Source organism: Bufo gargarizans, chromosome 2, assembly GCF_014858855.1.
Source record: "Bufo gargarizans isolate SCDJY-AF-19 chromosome 2, ASM1485885v1, whole genome shotgun sequence".
In the NCBI taxonomy this organism is placed as follows: Eukaryota; Metazoa; Chordata; class Amphibia; order Anura; family Bufonidae; genus Bufo; species Bufo gargarizans.
This window is the reverse complement of record NC_058081.1, coordinates 210,964,114-210,986,406: the sequence shown is the minus strand read 5'-3', so window position 1 is coordinate 210,986,406 and position 22,293 is coordinate 210,964,114. Positions and strand designations below refer to the sequence as shown.

Here is a 22,293-nt window from a genome sequence, read left to right as displayed (position 1 = left end):
GCTATGGAGCCCGCAGTGGCAGTAGGGGCCAAGACCATAATGGATTTCTGTCAACCATCACAGCCCAGGCCTCATTCCCTGGCCTGTGATCTTCCCAGCAGGTACAATCCAATAACATCAGAAGAGAACATAGGGAGGGATCATTCCTCAGCCTGTCCTTGCCTACTTTCCCTGTTAGTCCAGCAGTCGCAATGATGTCACTGCAACGTATCTGCTAGGGAGACCATAATGTGCTACATTTATCCGGGCAATGGGTTTAAGGCGAGTATTAATTTTTTTTACATTTTATTACCACTATAGGGACTTCAGAAGGGGCACTAATGGGCAAACACTACTATGTGGGAGCACTAGGGGAAAAAACTAATGTGAAGAGGAAGCAGTAATGTGTGAGGGCACTAAGGGAAGAAAAATAATATGTGGAGACATTAAAGGGGATAACCATTGTGTGGCGGTACTAAGAGAACATAACTACTATATCGAGGCACTAAGGGGGAATAACTACTGTGTGGAGCACTATGGGAGCAAACGTACTGTGAAGGGGGATGCTACTGTGGAAGAGACACTAAGGGGACATGACTAGTGGATGGGACTATGTGGGGCACCAAGGAAGGAGCACTTCTGTGTGGTGGCACTTAAGTGACATAACTACCGTGTAGGGGAACTAATGAATAACTACTGTGAAGGGGGCTTTACTACTGTGTGGAAGCATTAAGGAATCACTATTGCGTGGATAGGGGGTTATATGGTGAGCGTGGGAGGTCTTGACTAGCCGCGGGAGGGGTGGGGAGCATTAAAAAATTTGCTATGGGGCCCAGCCTTTTCTAGTTATGACTCTGTACGTTTTATTATACTTATTTTATGCTACTTTCACACTAGTGTTTATATTGTCACACTTTGGTGTGGGAGGGAAACACCACACCGAGCATAGGAGGGAAGGAGGAAACAGGGAATTAGGCTTAAGAACTAGGGAAGGAAGATAGACACCTCCTAGTGAAAACCCTAACCAAAATCCTGACTGACTACCAGTATGAACAGACCCCAAAGGTAGGTGAGTTCATACGCAGGAATACCTAGGGTCCTATCTAGCCCTATAAGACCCTGGTACTAATGGCAGGGACGAGACTACCTGTTCCTCCAAAAGGAAGGACAAACAGGAGTCTACTTCAGGCCTAATACAAACAATAGGGAAATGCAACACACAGAACCCAAACAAAATACAAAAGGGATAGGAAAGACTTAACTTCAGAGAGGCTATGTAAGCACCAGGAACTCAGCCGAGATCTAACCACAAACAATCCACAGGCACAGAAGCTATAAACCGCACAGCATAGTGGGAGAAGCAACTATAAATAAGGAAGGTTAAATGACCACATAAGCATCACCTGGAGGCAAGGGGTGTGGCCATACCAGACACAACACAGATACCTATTGATTCACAAGTAAAACCTGTCAGATAAAACCACGTGTTGCCAATCTCATAGATCTTCTGCCACTCACTGTCGCCAGGACGTCAGTATGTCTCTGTACGTCCGTGACATCTATTTTCCAGTATTAAGATCCGTCATAGGGTCTCAATACCGGGGAAAAATGTTTCCGTTTTGTCCCCATTCATTGTTAATAGGGACAAAGTGTAACTAAACAGAACGGAATGCCGTTTGGTTGTGTTCTCATACCGGAGAGCAAACCGCAGCATGCTGCGGTTTTCTTTCCGTCATGGGATGCGGAGCAAGACAGATCAGTCATGACCCACAATGCTGTCAATGTCAATGAGGATGGATCTGTTTTCTCTGTCACAATAGTAAACGGATCTGTCCCCCATTGACTTTCAATGGAGTTCATGACGGATCCGTCTTGGCCATGTTAAAGATAATACAACCGGATCCGTTCATAACGGATGCAGATGGTTATATTATCAGTAACGGAAGCGTTTTTGTTGAGCCCTGCAGGATTCAGCAAAAACAGTAGTGTGAAAGTAGCCTTACTTTATATAGTATAATAGCAGTTAATGTTTTTTCATTCTTTAAAATATTTTTGAATAAATGTCACTGCATGGTAAACATCTTTATGCATCCAAAATATACCAATGAGACACATAATTGACTACATCATACTGTATTTTATTTGTACAATACATTTATCTCCAAGTATTACATACAGCCCAAATGGAATGAATATTTAAACTGTATTGTACTGTTGCAAAACACAAACAGTTTTGAGAGCATAAGAAAATATATAATTTTGTCTTGTAACATACAAAAATACAGTTTACTGTTATACACAGGACAGAGTGGAGCCCTTTAGTTAAAATGATACAGTAAAATATGTTTATAGTCCCTGTGGGTAAGCATATACTTTGTGGAAGTATTGAAGAACGTTCACATGTGGATTCTTCTGCTGGAGGCTGACCCTGCGATATCTGCCATACATTTAGGGTTTTACGTGCCACAGATCCACTTGCAGATTTTGATGCATAATCCATGGGTAGATAACTGCCACAGTTTCCGTGCAGAATCTACATCAATAAGGCTACATGCACATGACTGTATTTTGGGTTGTGTCCAATTTGCACTTTTAGCGGATCGCATGCTGACCCATTCATTTCTAGGAGTCCACAAAAAATGTGGACAGCAAATATGTAATCCATGTAGCTGTTCTGCAAAATATAGAACATGCCCTATTCTTGTTCGTTTTGAGAACAAATAGCCAGGTCTAGTGAAGGGAGTGAGTAAATTGCGGCTTGCACACGGACAGTATCCATATTTTGCGGATCTGTGGTTTGTGGACCGCAAAACTGATACAATCACGTGCACATAACCTGACTGACACGTCACTTATTTTTCTGTGACATGAATTTCAAATCCACAGCGGAATATTACACACGTCTGAATGGTAACAATCATGGATACAATCAGAATTACCTGCATGTCCTGTTGCTTGTAGAGGTGGCGCAGTGTAATTACAACTACTCCGTCCTCTTCAAACTGCTGATCGGCGGGGGTGCTGGGAGTCGAACCCCTGTCGATCTGATATTGATTATCTATCCTGAGGATAGGTCATCAATATTGTTTAGCTGCACAACCCCTTTAACAGCAAAATAGTAATGCTACAAAACCCTGATTTTTCTTACCTCCTTGCTTTTTAATAAGCAGTTCTACAGTTTGAAGAAACTCTACATCCCTATATCACATATAAAGCGGCAAAAATATTAGGGTTTACTGAAATTAACTGAATATTCAGTTGTTAAGAGGAGCTGGGCTGGACACAGACGGGACAGACTTTGAAAGAAAAAATTAAGCATATTGCCCTATAAACATATATTGTCTCAGCAATGCTATTTCAATAGTGGGGATAACTAGTTGCCAGACAGCTTTGGTGCTGCTTAGGCCTCTTTCACACTTGCGTTGTCCGGATCCGGCGTGTACTCCACTTGCTGGAATTACACGCCGGATCCGGAAAAACGCAAGTGAACTGAAAGCATTTGAAGACGGATCAGTCTTCAAAATGCTTTAAGTGTTACTATGGCAGCCAGGACGCTAGTAAAGTCCTGGTTGCCATAGTAGGAGCGGGGAGCGGGGGAGCGGTATACTTACAGTCCGTGCGGCTCCCGGGGCGCTCCAGAATGACGTCAGAGCGCCCCATGCGAATGGATGACGTGCCATGTGATCACATCATCCATGCGCGTGGGGCGCCCTGACGTCACTCTGGAGCGCCCCGGGAGCCGCACGGACGGTAAGTATACCGCTCCCCGCTACACTTTACCATGGCTGCCAGGACTTTAGCGTCCCGGCAGCCATGGTAACCATTCAGAAAAAGCTAAACGTCGGATCCGGCAATGCGCCGAAACGACGTTTAGCTTAAGGCCGGATCCGGATTAATGCCTTTCAATGGGCATTAATTCCGGATCTGGCCTTGCGGCAAGTCTTCAGGATTTTTGGCCGGAGCAAAAAGCGCAGCATGCTGCAGTATTTTCTCCGGCCAAAAAACGTTCCGGTCCTGAACTGAAGACATCCTGATGCATCCTGAACGGATTTCTCTCCATTCAGAATGCATTAGGATAAAACTGATCAGGATTCTTCTGGCATAGAGCCCCGACGACGGAACTCTATGCCGGAAGAAAAGAACGCAGGTGTGAAAGAGCCCTAACTCTGAAGCCAACAAGACACTGCAGGTTAAAGGTGTTGCCCAAGTTATTTTTATCGATGAACTATCCTCGAGATAGGTCATCAATATCAGATCGGCGGGGGTCCGACTCCTGGCACGCTCGCTGTTCAGCTGGTTGAAAAGAGGGCGCACATTGTGCGAGCGCTGCCTTCCCTTCAGTGTTTGCCTGCTTGCAGGAACGAGCCGTCACACTAAAATGTATGGGATGACTTCTTGTACTTATACCTGCTCATCGCTGCTGTTGCGACGGCGAGCAGGTAAACAATGAAGAGAAGGCAGCGCTGGCACCCACAGATAACAGTTTGATGTTGGATCTCCTCAAAACATCAGGATCTGCAATAAAAAAAAAAAAAAAAAAAAAAAAAAAAAAAAAAATCGAATAAAATGTCTATAGCCAGTGTTATGCTGAAAGTAGTTGTCCCATGAATAAATGTTTCTGTTAGATCACACATAAGGTTTCAATTGGAAGAATTAATGGGGTCTTCATGTACTTTAATACTGATGGTCTATCCTCAGGATAGACCATAAATATCTGATTAGCAGGGGGTCCAACGCTCTGCACCCCACCAATCAGCTGTTCTGCAGTAGCTTCGGAACTAAAAGACGGCTCCAGAACTACACCGCTCTGGAAATTGACGGAATTCATTTTGGTGATGGACAGAGCTGGTATCTGCAGAGCTGCACTCATTCACTACAACGGGACCAGCACTGCAGTAACCAGTTCCATCCACTACAGAAATGGACAGAGCTGTAAAGTTCTGCCACTGACTTTTAGCCCTTGAGCTCCTGTAGAACAGCTGATTATAGGGATGCGGGGTGTGGGACCTCTGTTGATTAGATATTGAAGGCAAATCCTGAGGATGGACCATCAATGTTAAAGTACCAAAAGACCCCTTTAAAAAAAAGAAGTGTTTGTTATTGCACACTCTGGTTTTCATTTGATTCAAAAACATCATTGATCCCTAATGTCTCCAGTACCAGTGAGAAAAAGTGTCTTCTATATTCTTACTGGCTGGCCTGTACAAAAGCAGGACTCATTCTGCTGCCTTTTTACAAGACTACCCAGGGACTGAAAAGGAGGTACATGTGTGACAGAACACATTAGTTCTAAGAGGGAATAAAAAGAACACCAGGGGGCGCTATGACACATGTAACAGCAATATCTAGACACACAAGCAAACTGATATCTACACAACTCCTTGAAATTTCACAATAGTTGGGATGATACATATAGCAAAATCACTATATCTAGAATGTAGCTAGTGAATGTTTCTCTACTTCTAAGTCTATGTATATATGATGTCACATCAGTGTTACACTTGTATGCAACAATATTCATCTTAATGACCTTAAATACCCAATAAACAATGTACAATCATCATATTGTGCCAAAATGACAAGGAGCTGTACTGTACCAAACACAGTGGTTGATACAGTGCATTTACACCGACTTTGGAAATGCATATTTTTTAAATTAAACTCTAGCAAAATTCATACATTTTCATGAATCATAGCTCTTAAGGAAAAAATTGTTACTTTGGTAATAAATGTTATTGCCATTAAAGGGAACCTGTTACCGGGATTTTGTGTATAGAGCTGAGGACATGGGTTGCTAGATGACCGCTAGCACATCTGCAATACCCAGTCCCCATAGCTCTGTGTGCTTTTATTGTGTAAAAAAAACTATTTGATACATATGCAAATTAACCTGAGATGAGTCCTGTTCTGGAGATGAGTCAGGGACAGGACTCATCTCAGGTTAATTTGCATATGTATCAAATTGTTTTTTTAACACAATAAAAGCACACAGAGCTATGGGGACTGGGTATTGCGAATGTGCTAGCGGCCATCTAGCAACCCATGTCCTCAGCTCTATACCCAAAATCCCGGTGACAGGTTCCCTTTAAGTTATACTTTCTACTGTTTGTATGGTCTCTGTTATCTACAAGAGATATTTTCAATCTGTGGTCCCTGATATAGGAGTCACGTTTCAGCAGATGCAATAAAGAGTGTATGGCTACTTTAGGCACTGTTCTAGAAATAGTGATAGGCCAGCGTTGCAGACTATGGGGGCACCTGCAGAAACTGGATATTGTAGAAGTAGAAAAAAATATTTTTCACAGTTTTTATGATGCTGCTGCCTCTATTCAATACAGTTCATTCTAGAATTCACTGAATGGTACATTTGCATGTAAGTGGGATTATAGTACAATGAGCAAATGCCTTCATTTGAAATTCTTTTAACTGGAGAGAAGTGCCCACTGAATGCTGTCTATAGGAGAATGGAGTATATAGAGTATTAAGGCAATCATCTGTATAGTTTTACTACTATGTCAATGCATATACCAGTATCAGATATATACTGTAAATAAGCAAATAGCTCTTTAAAGGTATACTCTGGTTACTATAAGTTATCCCCTATCCACTAGGTAGGGGATAACTAACTGATTGGACCACCACCAATCACTGGGAACCCCACTGATCCTGAGAATGAGGGTTCCATTCCCCAGTCCTGATGGAGGGGCAGATTGAGCTCCATTCATTCTCTAAGGCAGCGGTCCCCAACCGCCAGGCCCTGGAAGATTGTTACAGAGGAGCGAAGACGTCAGGCGCATGCGCGCCCGACGCGCACATCACACACAGCGTGGCCGTACAGAGCGGGAAGGAAGGGGAGCGTTCCTTCCTTCCAACTATGATGCCAGCCAGCCACTGCCACCAATGAGAAGAGAGTGGGCGGAGGAGGGGAGGGACTGTGGCCACTGTGCCACTAATAATAATTAATAATAATGGGTCCAGACTCAATAAAAAGCAGGACATGTAGAGCGGTGCCCAGGGATCTCCCGCACTTACTATTATTCCGCTCTGTTCGCCCGCTGTGGCCCCAGTTCCATTCTCCCACACTGGATGCTAATTACTATCGGAACACCAGGAAGGAGACATCAGCTTTTCTCCCTGGGCCTTCCTTCTCACTCACTGCGCAGAGCATCACAGTCAGGGAGAAAAAAAAAATCACCTTCTCACTGGCTGTGACGCTCTGCACTCTACAGGGAGAAGGAATGCCCAGGGAGAAAAGCTGATGCCTCCTCCCTGGTGTTCCGATAGTAGCAATTAGCATACAGCGCGGAAGACGGTAACGGGGGCTACAGCGGGCGAACGGAGTGGCGCCCAGGAATAATAGCAAGTGCAGGGAGATCCCTGGGCGTTGCTCTACATGTCCTGCTACTTAGTTAATAAAGTATGGACCCATGAAAGGTCCTCTTACAGATACAGGAGGCAGGTGCGGCACCTGAGGGGTTAACTGCCGCTGATCACAGCTCCCTGTCAGAGGTCGGGTGCCAGCTATGTGATTCTGCCGAACCCGCCTCCTGTATCTGTATTAAAGGTTAATTATCATTGGTGGCGCAGCACACCCACCCCCCAGTATTAAAAACATTGGTGGCGCAGTGCACCCCCCACCAGTATTAAAAGCATTGGTGGCAGTGGCCACAGGGTCCCCTCCCCTCCTTGGTGGTGCAGTGGCAGTTCTGATCGGAGCCCCAGCAGTGTAATCCTGGGGCTCCGATCGGTTAACAAGGCAGCTAGGACGCTACTGAAGACCTGTTTGCCATGGTAAGCTCCCTGCTGCTATGTGTACTATGCAGAGAGCAGCAGGGAGAGTGTAAAGTCCTATTCACCCCAATAGAGCTCTATTAGGGTAAATAGGACAAGAGATGAAAAGATCCCAGGTTCTAGCCCCTAAGGGGGGAAATAGTTATTAAATAAAAAATAAAAAAGTGAAAAAAACAAAATATTAAGTAGAAATCAGCCCCTTTCCCAATTTTACATATAAAATATATAAACAATAAATAAACATATTACATATCGCCATGTCTGAAATGTTGTGAGCGCCGAAACAGAAAAATAAAAACTCTTAGCGCCGCCCACCCCCTAAGCCCCACCCCAGAACCCCCACCCGATCCCTGGGAAAATAGTCTTGCATGAAACTGCTCCTTGGTGCAAAAAAGGTTGGGGACCACTGCTCTAAGGAACTGCTGGAGATAGATAATACTTTTGGTAGTTGGAATACCCCTTTAATTCTAAAAGCTTTATGGTGTTTGAGTTAATTAAGTAACCTAACCAATGACAACACTAACAGTACAGAGGCTTTGCTTCAAGTGTTAATTTTAGTCCTTCAAGTCTCTGGTTCTGATCCAGACGGATGTTCTGTTGCTGCTTCCTCTCGGCACTGCTCATTTCGCTTCTTCAACATTATCACACTGTACCCAGGTTCCTGTGACGTTTTTTTTTTTCTTTGCCTGCTGCATTGTTGCTGTTCAGAGCAGTGTTGGACGCAAACGCCTATCCTTCTGTCAGTACCACGGGTCTGACCGGTGCTGCTGGTTATATGACTGGAGTTTGATTTGGTCTCTGATCTGGTTAATAAGAACCTGAGATAGAAGAATTCCAACCAGCTTTTTCAAAAGAAAGAAAAGAGCAGACAAGAGTTACTACGAGTATTTCAATATCTTTAAAGAGGTTGTCTTACTTAGACAAATGGAATTTATCATCTAGATTCTAGAGAAAGTAGGCAAGGCACATCGTAATGTATTGCGATTATCCATATTACCTCATTTGCTGGCTGGATTTATTTTTCCATCACATTATATACTGCTCGTTTCCATGCAATCCAGCAGTGGTGGCCCTGCTTGCACACGATAGGAAAAAGTACCAGTCTATTTGCACTCCCGAGGTCCTGGCCGCCAGAGAGGCTGGGGCCTTTTCCTACAGTGTGCAAGCACGGCCACCATTGCTGGATTGCAGGGTAGTCGTAACCTCTGAAAACCTGCAATGTATAATGAGATATAAAAATGGATGAAACCAACAAAGGAAGCAATATGTACAATCACAATACATTAGTAACTGCCTTATACTAACTTTCTCTACATGATAAATGCCATTTGCTAAAGTGAGACAACTCCTTTAAAGGGGTTCTCCGGGAATTAATACAATTAAAATACATAAATATTACTTTATGATAAATTTATTCCCAAATAACTTTAATTAGTTATAATGGCTCATTTTGTCTAGGGAGCAATCAATAGGAGAAATAAAATGGCCACCATCCTATTAGTACATGGAGGTTCCAGAATACAGGTTATATGATCTTCAACTGAATCTCTGTAGGAATGGAGTTCATGAGGAGACATGAAGTACAGAGAGGGGGTGGGGGTGACTGATGAGTAGCAGCACTTGTATGCAGTCTCCATTACCACAGCCCCACATTACCACAGTCTGTCCTCTCAGTACTTCATGTCTCCTCATGTACTCCATTCCTACAGAGATTCAGCTGAAGATCTTATCAGCTGTATTCAGGATCATAATCTCTGACAAGCAGAACAGAGATGAGGAGGAGGCAGCTCTTTGTGAAGTAACTTGTCCTCCTGTGTGATTAGGACCGGTTGTGTGCACTAATAGGACGGCGGCCATTTTATTTCTCCTAATGATTGTTCTCCCGACAAAACGAGCCATTATAACTAATGAAAGGTATTTGGGAATATATTTATAATAAAGTAATATTCAAGTATTTTCATTTTCTTAATTCCCGGAGAACCCCTTTTAAGGACGCATTCTCATTAATTTTATTTGGTTTTGCAACCAATCACCATGTTATTGACTTCCCTTTATAAGCTTTTCTTACGCCCATTAGTCCTGCTGTACACCTGTCTGCAGCACTTGGAGCTGCCAGTTTTTTTATGGTCTTGTGAGCAGTAATGCCCTCCGACCAAGTGATCCTCACATCACAGCTCCTCTTGTATGCTCCCCAAACTGTTATGTAGTAGTATTATAGGCTATGCTGTACTGCTCTCGCCAGCTGAATAGAACACCTTCTTGGTTACTATGCATGTTTGGTGGCTCTCCTTTAGAAGTCCATGGAGCAGCAGAGAGGCGTCTGTATCATCCCCATATGAAGCACTGAAATAAAGCTATAGAACAACCTACAATACTTAAATATTTATTCATATTCTGTCAGTAGTAAACAATCTGAAATAGATACATTTAAAGCTTACACCACTATATACAACCATTAGATATGTGTATGTGAAAGCAGTATACTACCAGCAGTCAGTGGGTTGTCTATTATGAGAAAAGATTGAATTTGTCCTGCCGTAAATGGATATCCCCAATACTTTCTGTGATGACATATTATTAGGATAAGCGAGGACTTACTGATTGGTTGGGGTCTGACTTTCAGCGGGACCCCCATGGACCCAGAGAATGTGGGTCTGTTGCAGTCCCTTAACAGTTCTTCTCTGCTTAGCAATGCTCTTGTCCACCCGCTGTGGAAGGGGAATACAACATGGCTCTATTCAAGTGAAAGGGTCTAGGAGCATCGCCAGACAGGGAAAAGCTGTGATGAGGCCCCATCACCCCAGGATCAATGATGGGAATACCCATTTCACTAAATATGTTTGAGTAATCAGCTAGCTCAGACCAAACCTAAACTGGCCTATAATTTTTTTACTCATCCACTTATTCCCATCATGGACAGTGGGGGCATATCGTAAGGCGAACGGAGCGGGGAGAGTGGTGGCTGGAGGACCTTGGGTTTCCCGGGGTCTGGCCACCGCCAAGTGCTCTCCCCATACAAGTTAATGGGAGCAGTGCTTCCGAGATATGTAGACTTGTATGTTTATGCAAATTAGGCGGTTTGAGCACCGAGGGGCCCTCATAGCTCTTTGAGCACTGCTACAGCTTACACCTCTTGGTGCTTAGTACACTCCCCTCTGCATTTATTGACAGGACTAGACAGCTTCATAAGTACAAGTTGTTATATAAAAGAGTAGTATTATGTTACCTGTGGGATAGCCAGACCTAGTGCAACCCCTCCAAGCAAGAAGAGGTTACTATGCAGCCAGTTAACCAGCTTGTCAATGCAGCCATTGGTGTGTATAAACTCTCCTGCCTCTACGTAGTCGAGAGTCTGCATGTCATATCCACACATGGTATTCACGACAGCCTACAAGAGAATATATGGGTATTTATGCATTGCCCCGATATTTAACAGACCAATGTTGTCCTTCATGTGCACTCTATGTAGCTTTTTAGATACAGAACAAAACTAGCTTACTGCTCTGTACGAAGCATGTATAGCTCTCCGCCTATTGCTTGGTAGAAATAAAACAAAATCAAGATGTTGTCTACATTATCTATTAAATGACACTAAGTTTTCTGAAGACACTATGAACACACATAGGCAGACATTACTACAAATTGACATGCTGTCTATGAGACATGCAAGCTGTCCTTACAAAACGGTTGCTGCAAAGACATCTGGAAATCTTTGTATATTCAAAACAATCTTGGAAAGTAAAAAATTAATGTGACGATTCAATGATCCTGTACTGACCTCACATACTTTTTCTGCTCCTCTCACACAACTGCATTCATCCCACTCTAGATGTGACCTTCAGATGTAACAAGAAATCCTATACAGTTCTGTACATGTAATGTAATGAGTACATTTTTTTCATTTATTAGAGAGGGATTCCTCCTCCATCTTGCATAAATACAAAATCCTCATGATTTACAATGGGAAATTCTTACCTCATCCTCACTATAGAGGCAGCAGGAGTAGGGTACAGAGCAACGTTCTCGACTGGGGTTTTCTAGGGAACAGTTGAAGTATATGTTCTGGGACCAGTCTTTATAAGATATTCCACCACAACAGTTAAACTAAGGAGGAACGCATAGGATAAGATCACCAATTAAAGCTGTTAAACTTTGCATAAATCAATAGTGCAGGTGAATATAAGAAACTGTGTAATATATATTTCTCCACTTCTCAGCTCTGTTCCTAAATTGATATTCACTCTGAAATGTCTGCTGAATCTGTCTTAAGAGACCAAGACTGTTAGTTCCCTGAAGGATAAAATTACATCTGCCTATAGAAGTCCATGGAGGGGAAGACATGCTTCAGCAATTCCCAGAATGACCACTAATTTAATGACCCAAACCTTAACCATCATATATGCTGATGATGCTGTAACTTTAGGCCATCAGAACCGCGGTTGGGCTGGGAAATACAGCCATAACATGGACACTAATGTGTATCCACATTAGGGATGTTTGAATGAAGCCTTAGTTTTACTGCCTCACAGCTACAGGTTTCACTTCTTTTCTGGTCAGAACTTCTCTACAATGTCTTCCATGTTCTGCTTCTCCATATTTGAAAGATAGTGACACGTAAGCAGAGTCCCTTAAACTTTCTGTGAGCAGTGTATGGGAGACATCACAGCAGCTAGTGTCCACCCACTGGCTTGTGGAGAACACAGAATTAAAGATGGAGACTACACATGGGAAACTGCAAAAAAATGCAAGTCATATATCGGTCAGACACAATGTTTTTACTCTTGTATAGCTTATTCTTAAAAAAAAAAAAAAAAAAAAAAAAAAAAGAACATCTACTTCTTCTTCTACTACTATCTGTATGGTAGAAGGAAGGGACAGTTGGAAGTAACAAGCATACAGGAACAGAATACACTGTTTGGTTTTCACTGTAACCAATTGAGTGATGCAGGTCTGCATAAAAGCAGCAAACACAAAATGAGTGGAATAATTGGAGATTTAAAGGGCTTCTGTCACCCCACTAAACTCTTTTTTTTGGGGTACTTATAATCCCTATACTGCGATATATCTATACATTATGTTATTAATCATTTTCGTTCTGTAGATAAGGCAAAAAACGTCTTTCGGTGACGTCATCGGCGCAGGCGCACTGAGGGAGTGCTGAGGAGGCAAGCCTCCTCTCAGAGCGCCTGCACCGAATCAAGACAGGCGCGCAATTTTTGAAATGCAGACAGGGCCAGCCGGAGGAGGAGATCGCGGCTGGCCCTGTCAATCAACAGGAGGAGGGGGCGGTTTTTTGCGGCTGCTACAAGCAAGTAGATGCCCTACTTGCTGGTAGACAGGTAATTAGCATATTATAAAAGTACGTTTTTTGCCTCATCTACAGAACGAAAATGATTAATAACATAATTTATAGATATATCGCAGTATAGGGATTGTAAGTACCCCAAAAAATAAGTGAGTTTAGTGGGGTGACAGAAGCCCTTTAAGACCATTTAGAGTTGGTAATTTTTTATTTTAAAAGCATTGGAGACATGAAAAGATGACTGCATTTGTGGACATAGTGTCACGGCCTTTGGTGTGCGCCGTGACACTGTTGCCACGCTTGCAGTTGCCTGTGGCAACGTGTTGCTGTTATAGCATGCAGGGGCAGTGTCATGCCTTTGTTTTGTGCGCCGTGACATGGTTGCCACGCATTCTGTTGCCTGCGGCAACGTGTTGCTTTTTATGCTTGTGTGTGCACTTCCCCTTTAAGTTGTTTCCTCCTTATGTCTGGTGGCCGTGGGGTTAATGTCTTCCTTGGTGTGGAACTGGGTGTGGTCTCTAGGCTCTATTTATCCTTGTGTTTTGAGCCTGAGATCTAGTTTTGTCTCCAGCCTTTGTGTGTGTTGGAGTGTTGATATTCCTGGATTCCATGTGTCCAGTCTTAGAGCCATCCTAGTTGAACATCATTGTCACCCCCTTGTTTCTTTGTTCTATACCATACCCTTACCTGTTGTTGTGTTTGGCGTGGGTTTATGTTATGGGTGTGTGGTGATGCCTTGTTTTGCGTTATGCCTGGCATGGTTGCTAGACATCACCTTGTCTTTCTATGCCTCTGGAAGGGGGCCTCATTGGTTTCCCGGAGGGGTGAACCCATAGTTTAGGAGCAACCTTGCCTGAAGCCAGCTTGCATCTGGTGTTCGCAGGATGTTCCAGGTTGTTTGGTTGTCGTTGTTCCATCTTTGCTACGGCAGGTAATTGTTTGTTGTTCTAGTGTGTTGTTGTTTTCCCTGGTGCTTACCTGCCGTTCAGTTGCTGCTCTATCTATCTATCTTCCATCTGTTACTAGGCCACTGGAGACTCCGGTTCGTCTGTGTTTTTGAGGAACCGGTTGTCTCCTATTCCTGACCCCTATGCAAGGGACCGTTAGGGTCAGCAGTATCTAGGTTCCATTGTATGAGCCCTCCCACCTTTAGGGGGCGCTCATACGGTCAGGAGATCAGGGTAAGGATTAGGGCAGCTGTAGGAGGTGACCTACGCCTTTTCCCTGTGTTCGGGCTTAGTAACAGCCCGCATAATTTGGTGGGGAGTTTCCCCCACTCCCCATAGTGACACACAGCTTTTAAAGATTCTAACTACAGATATGATAGGTCCAGTATAATTGTACTTTAGTTTACCTTTAGCATTATCATAGTAGCCTTCCTAAGTTACCAAATTTTGGCAGTGCATTGTATTGTACTATATTCCAATCTATTAACCAGAAATGTACAAGGGGATATTACAGACTGCCATTATGTATTGTTGAATTTACTTTTCTCTATAGCAGACCAATGATGTTATATTACCTGTCTTTGTCCAATGTCTATGAGATTTTGTAGATCCAGATCATCCCTGTAGTGAACAATTGCATTATCAATCACTTCACTGACCTTCCCACGAGCCTTCAAGAGAATAAGCATACTTACAATCAAGCAGGGCAATGTTAACGAGGCCAGCATTCTACATACAGGCACTATAATATTATTGTTAAAGGGGGTTACCCAAGATCTATAATGTCAACTGCGATGCTAGGGAGGATCATCCCCGTCACCACCTGCTATTGGCTGCCCTCCGACGCCGGAAGTTTTTATCCGTGCAAATTGGAGGTGCAGCGGCAGCTGTGACGGCATTAGAAGCAACGCGGGTGGAATGTCTGAGAGGGGCCTGGGCACATGGGGGGGGGGGGGGGGGGGGCTGGATTTCAGATATTTGATAACCCCTTCAATATATACCAGGCTAAAATGCAAGGAAATAAATAACATCAATATCTGAATGGAAGGTTAATGCCTTGGAACAATGAAAAAAAATCACACAGTCAAGTTACATTATTAGGACCACTTCTGCCGTCGGCAGCATGTAGCTCATGAAGGAACTCTTGTGTTGTGAGCTGGCTTGGTCTTGATTAGCTTTCTGCACACATATCGCTTGTTGCTGTCATGGGTAAAAGGGGCGAGTTATCAGAGGTGCGACTAGGAGGATTATTGTCTTTCGGGCCAAGAGTAGCAGTATTTCTGAAACTGTGCAGTTTGTGAACTGTTCACGTGCTGCAGTGCTGAAAGTGTATTGTGAGTGGACAAATGGCAGCATTGTGAATAAGCGTTGTGGAAACCACGGAGCACCATGTGCCATTGATGTGAGAGATGAACATTGGCTATGAAGGTGTATGAGGGCGGACTGACACACTTCAGAGGAGTAGCTCACCACCAGAATGAACCAGGGGGCTACCAGTCTAAAACAGTTCAGTGAACCCTACTACATATGGGGCTCCAAAGCAGACTATGGTCACTGCACCTCTGCTAACAAAGTTGCATCTGCAGAAAAGGCTTAAATTTTCTCGGCAGTATCAGAATTGGATCTTCAGTTTTGCCTTCTCCAATGAGTCACATTTTCTGCTTCATCGAACCAATAGCCATTGGCATGTCAGGTGAGAATCATCAAAGAACAAACACCCTGCAACCATTTCTGGAAGAACAGAAGCTGGTGGTGGCAGCACTATGGTCTGGGGAATGTTTTTATGGTGTTCTCTGGGCCCAATCATCCATGTGGAAGACACTCTCAACAGATTTGGGTATGAATGAATCCATCCTTGCAGATTACATACACCCATACATGCTGATTGTCTTCCCTGGGGCGGATGGGATCTTCCAGATTGGCAATGTGACATGTCACATGGCTAGAAATGTCCAACACTGGATTGAATAGTATGACCAAGACTTCCAAGTACTAGGCTAGCCCCCTAATTCCCCAGACTTGAATACAAATATCTGTGGGACCACCTCAATCGTCGTGTTCACTCTATGGATCCTCTATGGATGTGTGACGCAATGTAATCAGCATGGCTCCAGATACCTGTGACAACAAGCACACGGCTGTTAAATCTGGATATTAGCTGATAGCCATATTAAAGTGACTTCACTGTGTAGAATACACATAAATTGAGTAATTTGGCAAATTTTAGCCACCTCCTTCCGAGTGGCATTCACAAATCTAGAATCTCCTGAGCTCACATAGTGTTCACCGTCTGCTCAGGGATTCCCTTGGTAGTTTTTTGGAAAGCTCTGGGCAATTTAAATGCACTTACTCAGTTTTAATGTATGCACTTTTTACATCACATCTAAACTCCAACATCTGCCACTATAATAGCCATATGGTGTCTTATGGCACTATAATGCTGAAAAAAGGCTGGTCATTCAGTTCACTTTTTTGTAGTGGCCTACTGTATAGGATAACAGTCTGCACCACTCTCCTATACAGTTTTAAAAAAAAAACTTGTATACCAGCATGACTCGTTTGGCCACTGTCAGCTGAATGGAGGTCTAGGATTAAGTTATTTTCCAAAACATATGCAAAAGTAAAAAAGAAAGGTGAATGAAACCTTATATCTATAAATAAAACATAAGAATAAGGTTGATAAGTAAACTTTTCCCTTTTTTCTTCTAAATGTATGCTGGGTTCATGAGTAGTGATAGTGTGAAACAGGCAAAACCATATCATTTTTTACTACGAATTGCTGTGGTTTTGCCATGTGGTTATTGACAGCACGGTTTTCACAGGTGAAACATGTTAAAAACCGCAAGGTTGAAAATGCACTGCAAAACCGTGGCAAATGTGCAGTTTTGCACAATACACTACCCGTGAACCCAGCCAAAATGTAGGACTACAGTTCATCTGTATAATAATTTCATATAGATGCACAGTACAAGTACTTAAATACATAAACCATTCCTAATTTCTTTACAAGCAGGAGACTCCATTATATGCAATACTTCTTTACTGGACTCCAACAGCAAAAGTTTAAAGAAAGATATGAAGAAAAAAAATGTAAAGAAACATGCAGTGAGGTACACTGACAGCCAATCACAACACAGCATAGGGTATTTAAGCTCCTGTAATATGCAAATCATCCTCTTTCTTTGCTGTTGACTCCAGCTAAGTGTACTGGTTTTTTGTCTTGTGTGACAGGATATTTATATTCACCCCATAGATATTACCACATATAGCTACTACCACGGTACCCCAATGTTTCCTGTGGTAAAGTGGTCATTGTTTTGGGTTATCACCCAACTCTCATACACTTCCCCTTGGTGTTAGGATCTTACTTTACCACTTCCCCGCTACCGTCCTCCGGTGGCCTACTCTCTTCCTCCGGCGACTCTGTGTCTCCTCCCCCTGAGAGGACGCTGCTCTCCGCTGTGTGCGAGCGACAGCTAACGCTGGTCATCAGCTGTGCTTCGCTGCACACAATCTCCTCACTACCTCAGGCTCGGCACTGAAGAGATTCCCGTTGAGTTTCAACTCTCTGCTCCATTTACCGGTCCTCCTGCGCCATCTTCTGCCCTCCGGCTGTATTACCACAGTATCCTTTTATATAACAGTTATATATATAGTGGTTTTGCATATCTTATGTGCATTCTGCCTCTCCTAATCACCTCATACTAACTAGTAAGTCTCTTTTTTCTGCTAGTAGTGCATTTTTCTACATATTACACATAGAATTTTGTCATATGTTACATTATTTGAATTATTTTTATTCCTTGACAATTGTTCATATATTCCTCCTGGCTGAAGGAAATGCTGAAGCTGAATTTTTGGACGAAAATTTTATCCAGTCTCTGATAGAACAAACCATACAAAAGTCAATTCATGCGGCATTAAACTCTGCTATGTCATCTGTACACGAGGTTATTAATAAATCTGTTGTGGCCCAAGCCATATCTCATTCCACCTCCTAATTTACCTCAAGCGATTCCGGCCACTCCATCGGATTTTTGGTCAGCGGAAGATTCCACATCTAATATGGCGCAGGGCCTTCACAAACAAGGCAAACACTCTTACAAACGCAGCTTTATATTTATCGATCCTCAGCCCAAGAAACAAGCCAAAATGGCTAAAACTAAAGAGGATCAGGTTCATACTCTAACGCTACAGATGTCAATAGTTTACATCCCTTACCCTCCGCCACTGAGGAGTTAAAAACTAAGCGGGCTCTAAGGGCTTCGACATCCTGAGTCAAGCCCAAGACATCAACACTCAGTCAGCCATTCTGAGTCTCCCTCCCAGAAAGCTAAAAACCATCCGAAGAGAGATTCGGTCAGTCTTGAACAGGCAGCGGATCTCACTTCGCACTTTAGCTCGGATAGTAGGTCTGCTATCCTCTTCCATTCAAGCAATTTTCCCCGCTCCTCTACATTATCAAGCTCTCCAACGCTTGAAAATCCGTCATCTCAGGAAAGGTTTGGGATATTCGGACGAAGTATCCCTTTCCCCAGATGCCAAAGAGGAACTCCTGTGGTGGTTGGATCACATCCAATTATGGAATGGGACGGCTAGCTTCAATACGGTTCCAGATCTGATTCTGGAATCGGATGCCAGTTGCAGCGGATGGGGTGACCGGTGCGGCTCCTTATCCACTAGTGGAAAATGGTCCGAAGAGGTGCTACTTCACATCAATTGCCTGGAACTCTTGGCAGGGTTCTTCGCCCTTAAGAGTTTTGCAAGAGACAGATCGCGCTGTTGCATTCTCTTGCGGATGGACAACATCTCTGCAGTACAGTATGTGAACGTCTGGGAGGCACCAGATCAGAAATCCTGGCCAATATAGCGAAAGAATTCTGGCACTTTTGTCTCGACAGACATTACGCTGAAGGCGGAATATCTTCTGGGCCTTTCCAACTCATTTGCAGATTGGAACTCTCGCTTCATAACAGTCGACAGCGACTGGCGTCTACATCCTATGATTTTCCAACTCCTCGACTCACTGTGGGGCCCCCTCCAATTAGACCTTTTCGCATCTCGATTAAACCATCAGCTTCCCAAATTCTTCAGCTGGCGTCCCGACCCGGAGTTGTTGGGTACAGATGCCCTCCTCCACCTCTGGCCTTCGGGAACTCTATACGCCCCCCCCCCCATTGCTCTCATTCCAAAAGCACTGTTAACCAGAACCCAGAAATAGACTATAGTCTTGATAACTCCATTCTGGCCTACTCAGTCTTGGTTTCCTCAACTCCTGGGGATGACCATAGACTTTCTACGCTTATTGCCAACTCATCATTCCATTCTCCTGGACCCTTCCGGGAATCCTCATCCCTTAGTCTTGTCAGACCTACTTCATCTAGTAGCATGGCTCATCTCCGGTCAACAGAGTTTGATATCTGACTTTCACACTCAGCTCAGGATATCCTCTCAGATGCTTGGGCCCCGGGTACCAGGTCTGCTTACAGATCAGCCTGGAGACTTTGGGCTGATTGGTGCTTACAACGGAATGTGGATCCCGTTCACGCACCTACGGTACAGGTCTTGAATTACCTATCGGACGATTAACGTTTATTGTTCAGCGATTTCCTTACATCATGCTCCGCTCCAGACTATGTCAATAGGTAACACCCCCTTGTCTGTAAGTTAATGAAAAGGTATGAAATTCCGCAGACCTCCTTTACCAAAGTATCATTCTACCTAGGATGTTACTTTGGTACTTAACCTTTTTGTCTCCTGGGGAGATAATGATCTCCTATCTTTAAAGCTCCTTTCTTTTAAAGGGGTTGTCCGGGTTCAGAGCTGAACCCGGACATACCCTTATTTTCACCCCGGCAGCCCCCCTGAGCCTAGCATCGGAGCATCTCATGCTCCGATGCGCTCCAGTGCCCTGCGCTAGATCGCGCAGGGCACGGGCTCTTTTGTTTTTAATAACACACTGCCGGGCGGTAACTTCCGCCCAGCGGTGTATTCGGTGACGTCACCGGCTCTGAGGGGCGGGCTTTAGCTCTGCCCTAGCCGTTTTACTGGCTAGGGCAGAGCCAAATCCCGCCCATCAGTGCCGGTGACGTCACCGGGGTTCCTGTCAGCCCCATGGAGAGCCCCGGTACATCACCGGAACTCAGAAAAATGCCTTTGCCCTGTGCGATTTAGCGCAGGGCAAAGGAGAGCATCGGAGCATGAACTGCTCCGATGCTCATGTCAGGGGGGCTGCCTGGGTGAAAATGGAGGGCTGTCCAGGTTCAGCTCTGAACCTGGACAAGCCCTTTAAGTTAGCTACTCTTCTATGCCTCCTCTCTTTCAAAAGAGTCTCCGATGTTAGAGCCTTAGACATATCCCAAAGACAATTTTCCCCACAAGGCGTATCCTTCTCCATTTCCCGGTGTACTAAGACCAATTTTCCCTCCGTTTTTTTTACTCCGCCTTTCCTCAACAAGAACATTTGTGTAATCGTTGTCTCAAGGTCTACAAACGTAAGAATGAATCTCTTAGACAACCAGCTCATTCTCAATTATCGTTCTGTAAACCTCACCTTCCGGTTTCATCCCCCAACTATAGCCAGGTGGATTAGGCAGTCTATACAATTAGCAGGTATCGATACCTCCGTATTCAGGGCTCATTTGTTGTTGTGCAAAGGTTATGCAGGCTGGTGCCTCTCTATCTGAAATTCTTAAGGCGGCCGACTGGTCGTCAGAATCCACATTCAAAACATTCTACTTTCGACCCGAACCCCATACTTAGATGTTCTTAATCTAATCGCATAATATAGAGTTCCAGTTTATTACTCATGTATTGTATTAGCTTTAAACATGCATATAATGGAGTCTCCTGCTTGTAATAAAATTGGAGATTTTCCTAGCTGCTTGTGCAGGAAAATATGGATTTTATTAAATACTGGAGACAAATATTATCCCACCCTATAACCCACCCTGTTTCTGTTCTCTTCTAGTTTAATATTCTTCTGGGAGTCTTCAGTCGATCTCTTCCCTCGACATGGCTCATTGAACTTTGGATGATTTCCAGTTTTTAGTTCAGGAAAGATTGATGACATGTTCGTTATTTCTGTTTGTTTACATCAAAGGAAGAGGATAATTTTCATATTACAGTGGCTTATATACCCTATGCTGTGTTGTGATTGGCTGCCAGTGTACCTCACTGCATGTTTCTTTACATTTTTTTTCTTCATATCTTTATTTAAACTTTGCTGTTGATTGGAGTCCAGTAAAGTATTGCATATAATGTTCGTCTCTAGTCTTTAATAAAATCCATATTTTCCTGCACAAGTAGCTAGGAAAATCTCCAAGCAGGAGACTCCATAAACCAATAGAAACACTAAGGCCCCTTTTTACACAAGCGCGCGGGTGCAATGCGTGATGCGAACGCATTGCGCCCGCACTGAACACCGACCCATTCATTTCAATGGGTCTGTGTACATGAGCGTTGTTTTTCACGCATCACTTGCGTTGCGTGAAAATCGCAGCATGTTCTATATTCTGTGTTTTATCGCGCAACGCTGGCCCTATAGAAGTGAATCGGGCTGCGTGAAAATCACATCCGCACTTGCTTGCGTGTTTTTCACAGATGTTTGCTAAGAGATGTTTTTTTGTGTACCTTGAATTTTTTTTATCATGCGCGTGCAAAACGCATTAAATCACATTGCTCCGGCGTGATAAAACCTGAACGCGATCGCATACAAAACTGAATGACCTTGCTTGCGAAATTGCGCATTTTTCACTGAACGCATCCGGACCTAATCCGCTCACTCTCGTCTGCAAGGGGCCTAAGGCCATCAAGTTTGTCTTGATGTGCCCTGCGCTGTCAGAGCAGGCATATCATTTATGACGAGGCAAAGCCTCACTGTTCTCCAGCAGGAAACTGGTGAGGACAATGTAAAAGGGCCGCTTGTGACTACATCTAGGCGTAATGGCATTTAAAAACTCGCTTTTGCGACTTTTTAAAATCAAAAGCAAGGCATAGGGAATGATAAATATCCCCCTCAAGGCCTCCTGCACATGACCGTAGGTGTTCCATTGCCGTATTGCAGACCTCATTTGCGGATACGCAATACATGGGCACCATTCCGTGTGCATTCCGCATCACGGATCGCGGACCCATTAAAGTGAAACTGCGATGCACTGCGGCTGCCCCACGGTTGGTGTTCGTGCATTGCGGGCCGCAGCACGGCCACGGGACGCACACGTTCGTGTGCAGGAGGCCTAAGGCTGTATTACACAGCCTGATATTGCAGATGAT

The 22,293-nt window shown here is 43.9% G+C and overlaps 1 protein-coding gene across 1 annotated transcript in view; it reads right to left on the bottom strand.

Moving 5' to 3' along the window:
* Positions 1–8,131: 8,131 nt before the first annotated feature.
* Positions 8,132–22,293, bottom strand: part of TSPAN33 (tetraspanin 33) — a 47,633-nt gene continuing 33,471 nt past the window's right edge. The window contains exons 5-8 of the mRNA XM_044283430.1: positions 14,595–14,690; positions 11,746–11,874; positions 10,997–11,158; positions 8,132–8,612 (exon numbers count right to left, since the gene is read on the bottom strand). Of these exons, the coding sequence (XP_044139365.1) occupies positions 8,511–8,612; positions 10,997–11,158; positions 11,746–11,874; positions 14,595–14,690 (489 nt within the window). The 3' untranslated portion in view covers positions 8,132–8,510. The remainder of the gene's footprint in view (positions 8,613–10,996; positions 11,159–11,745; positions 11,875–14,594; positions 14,691–22,293) is intronic.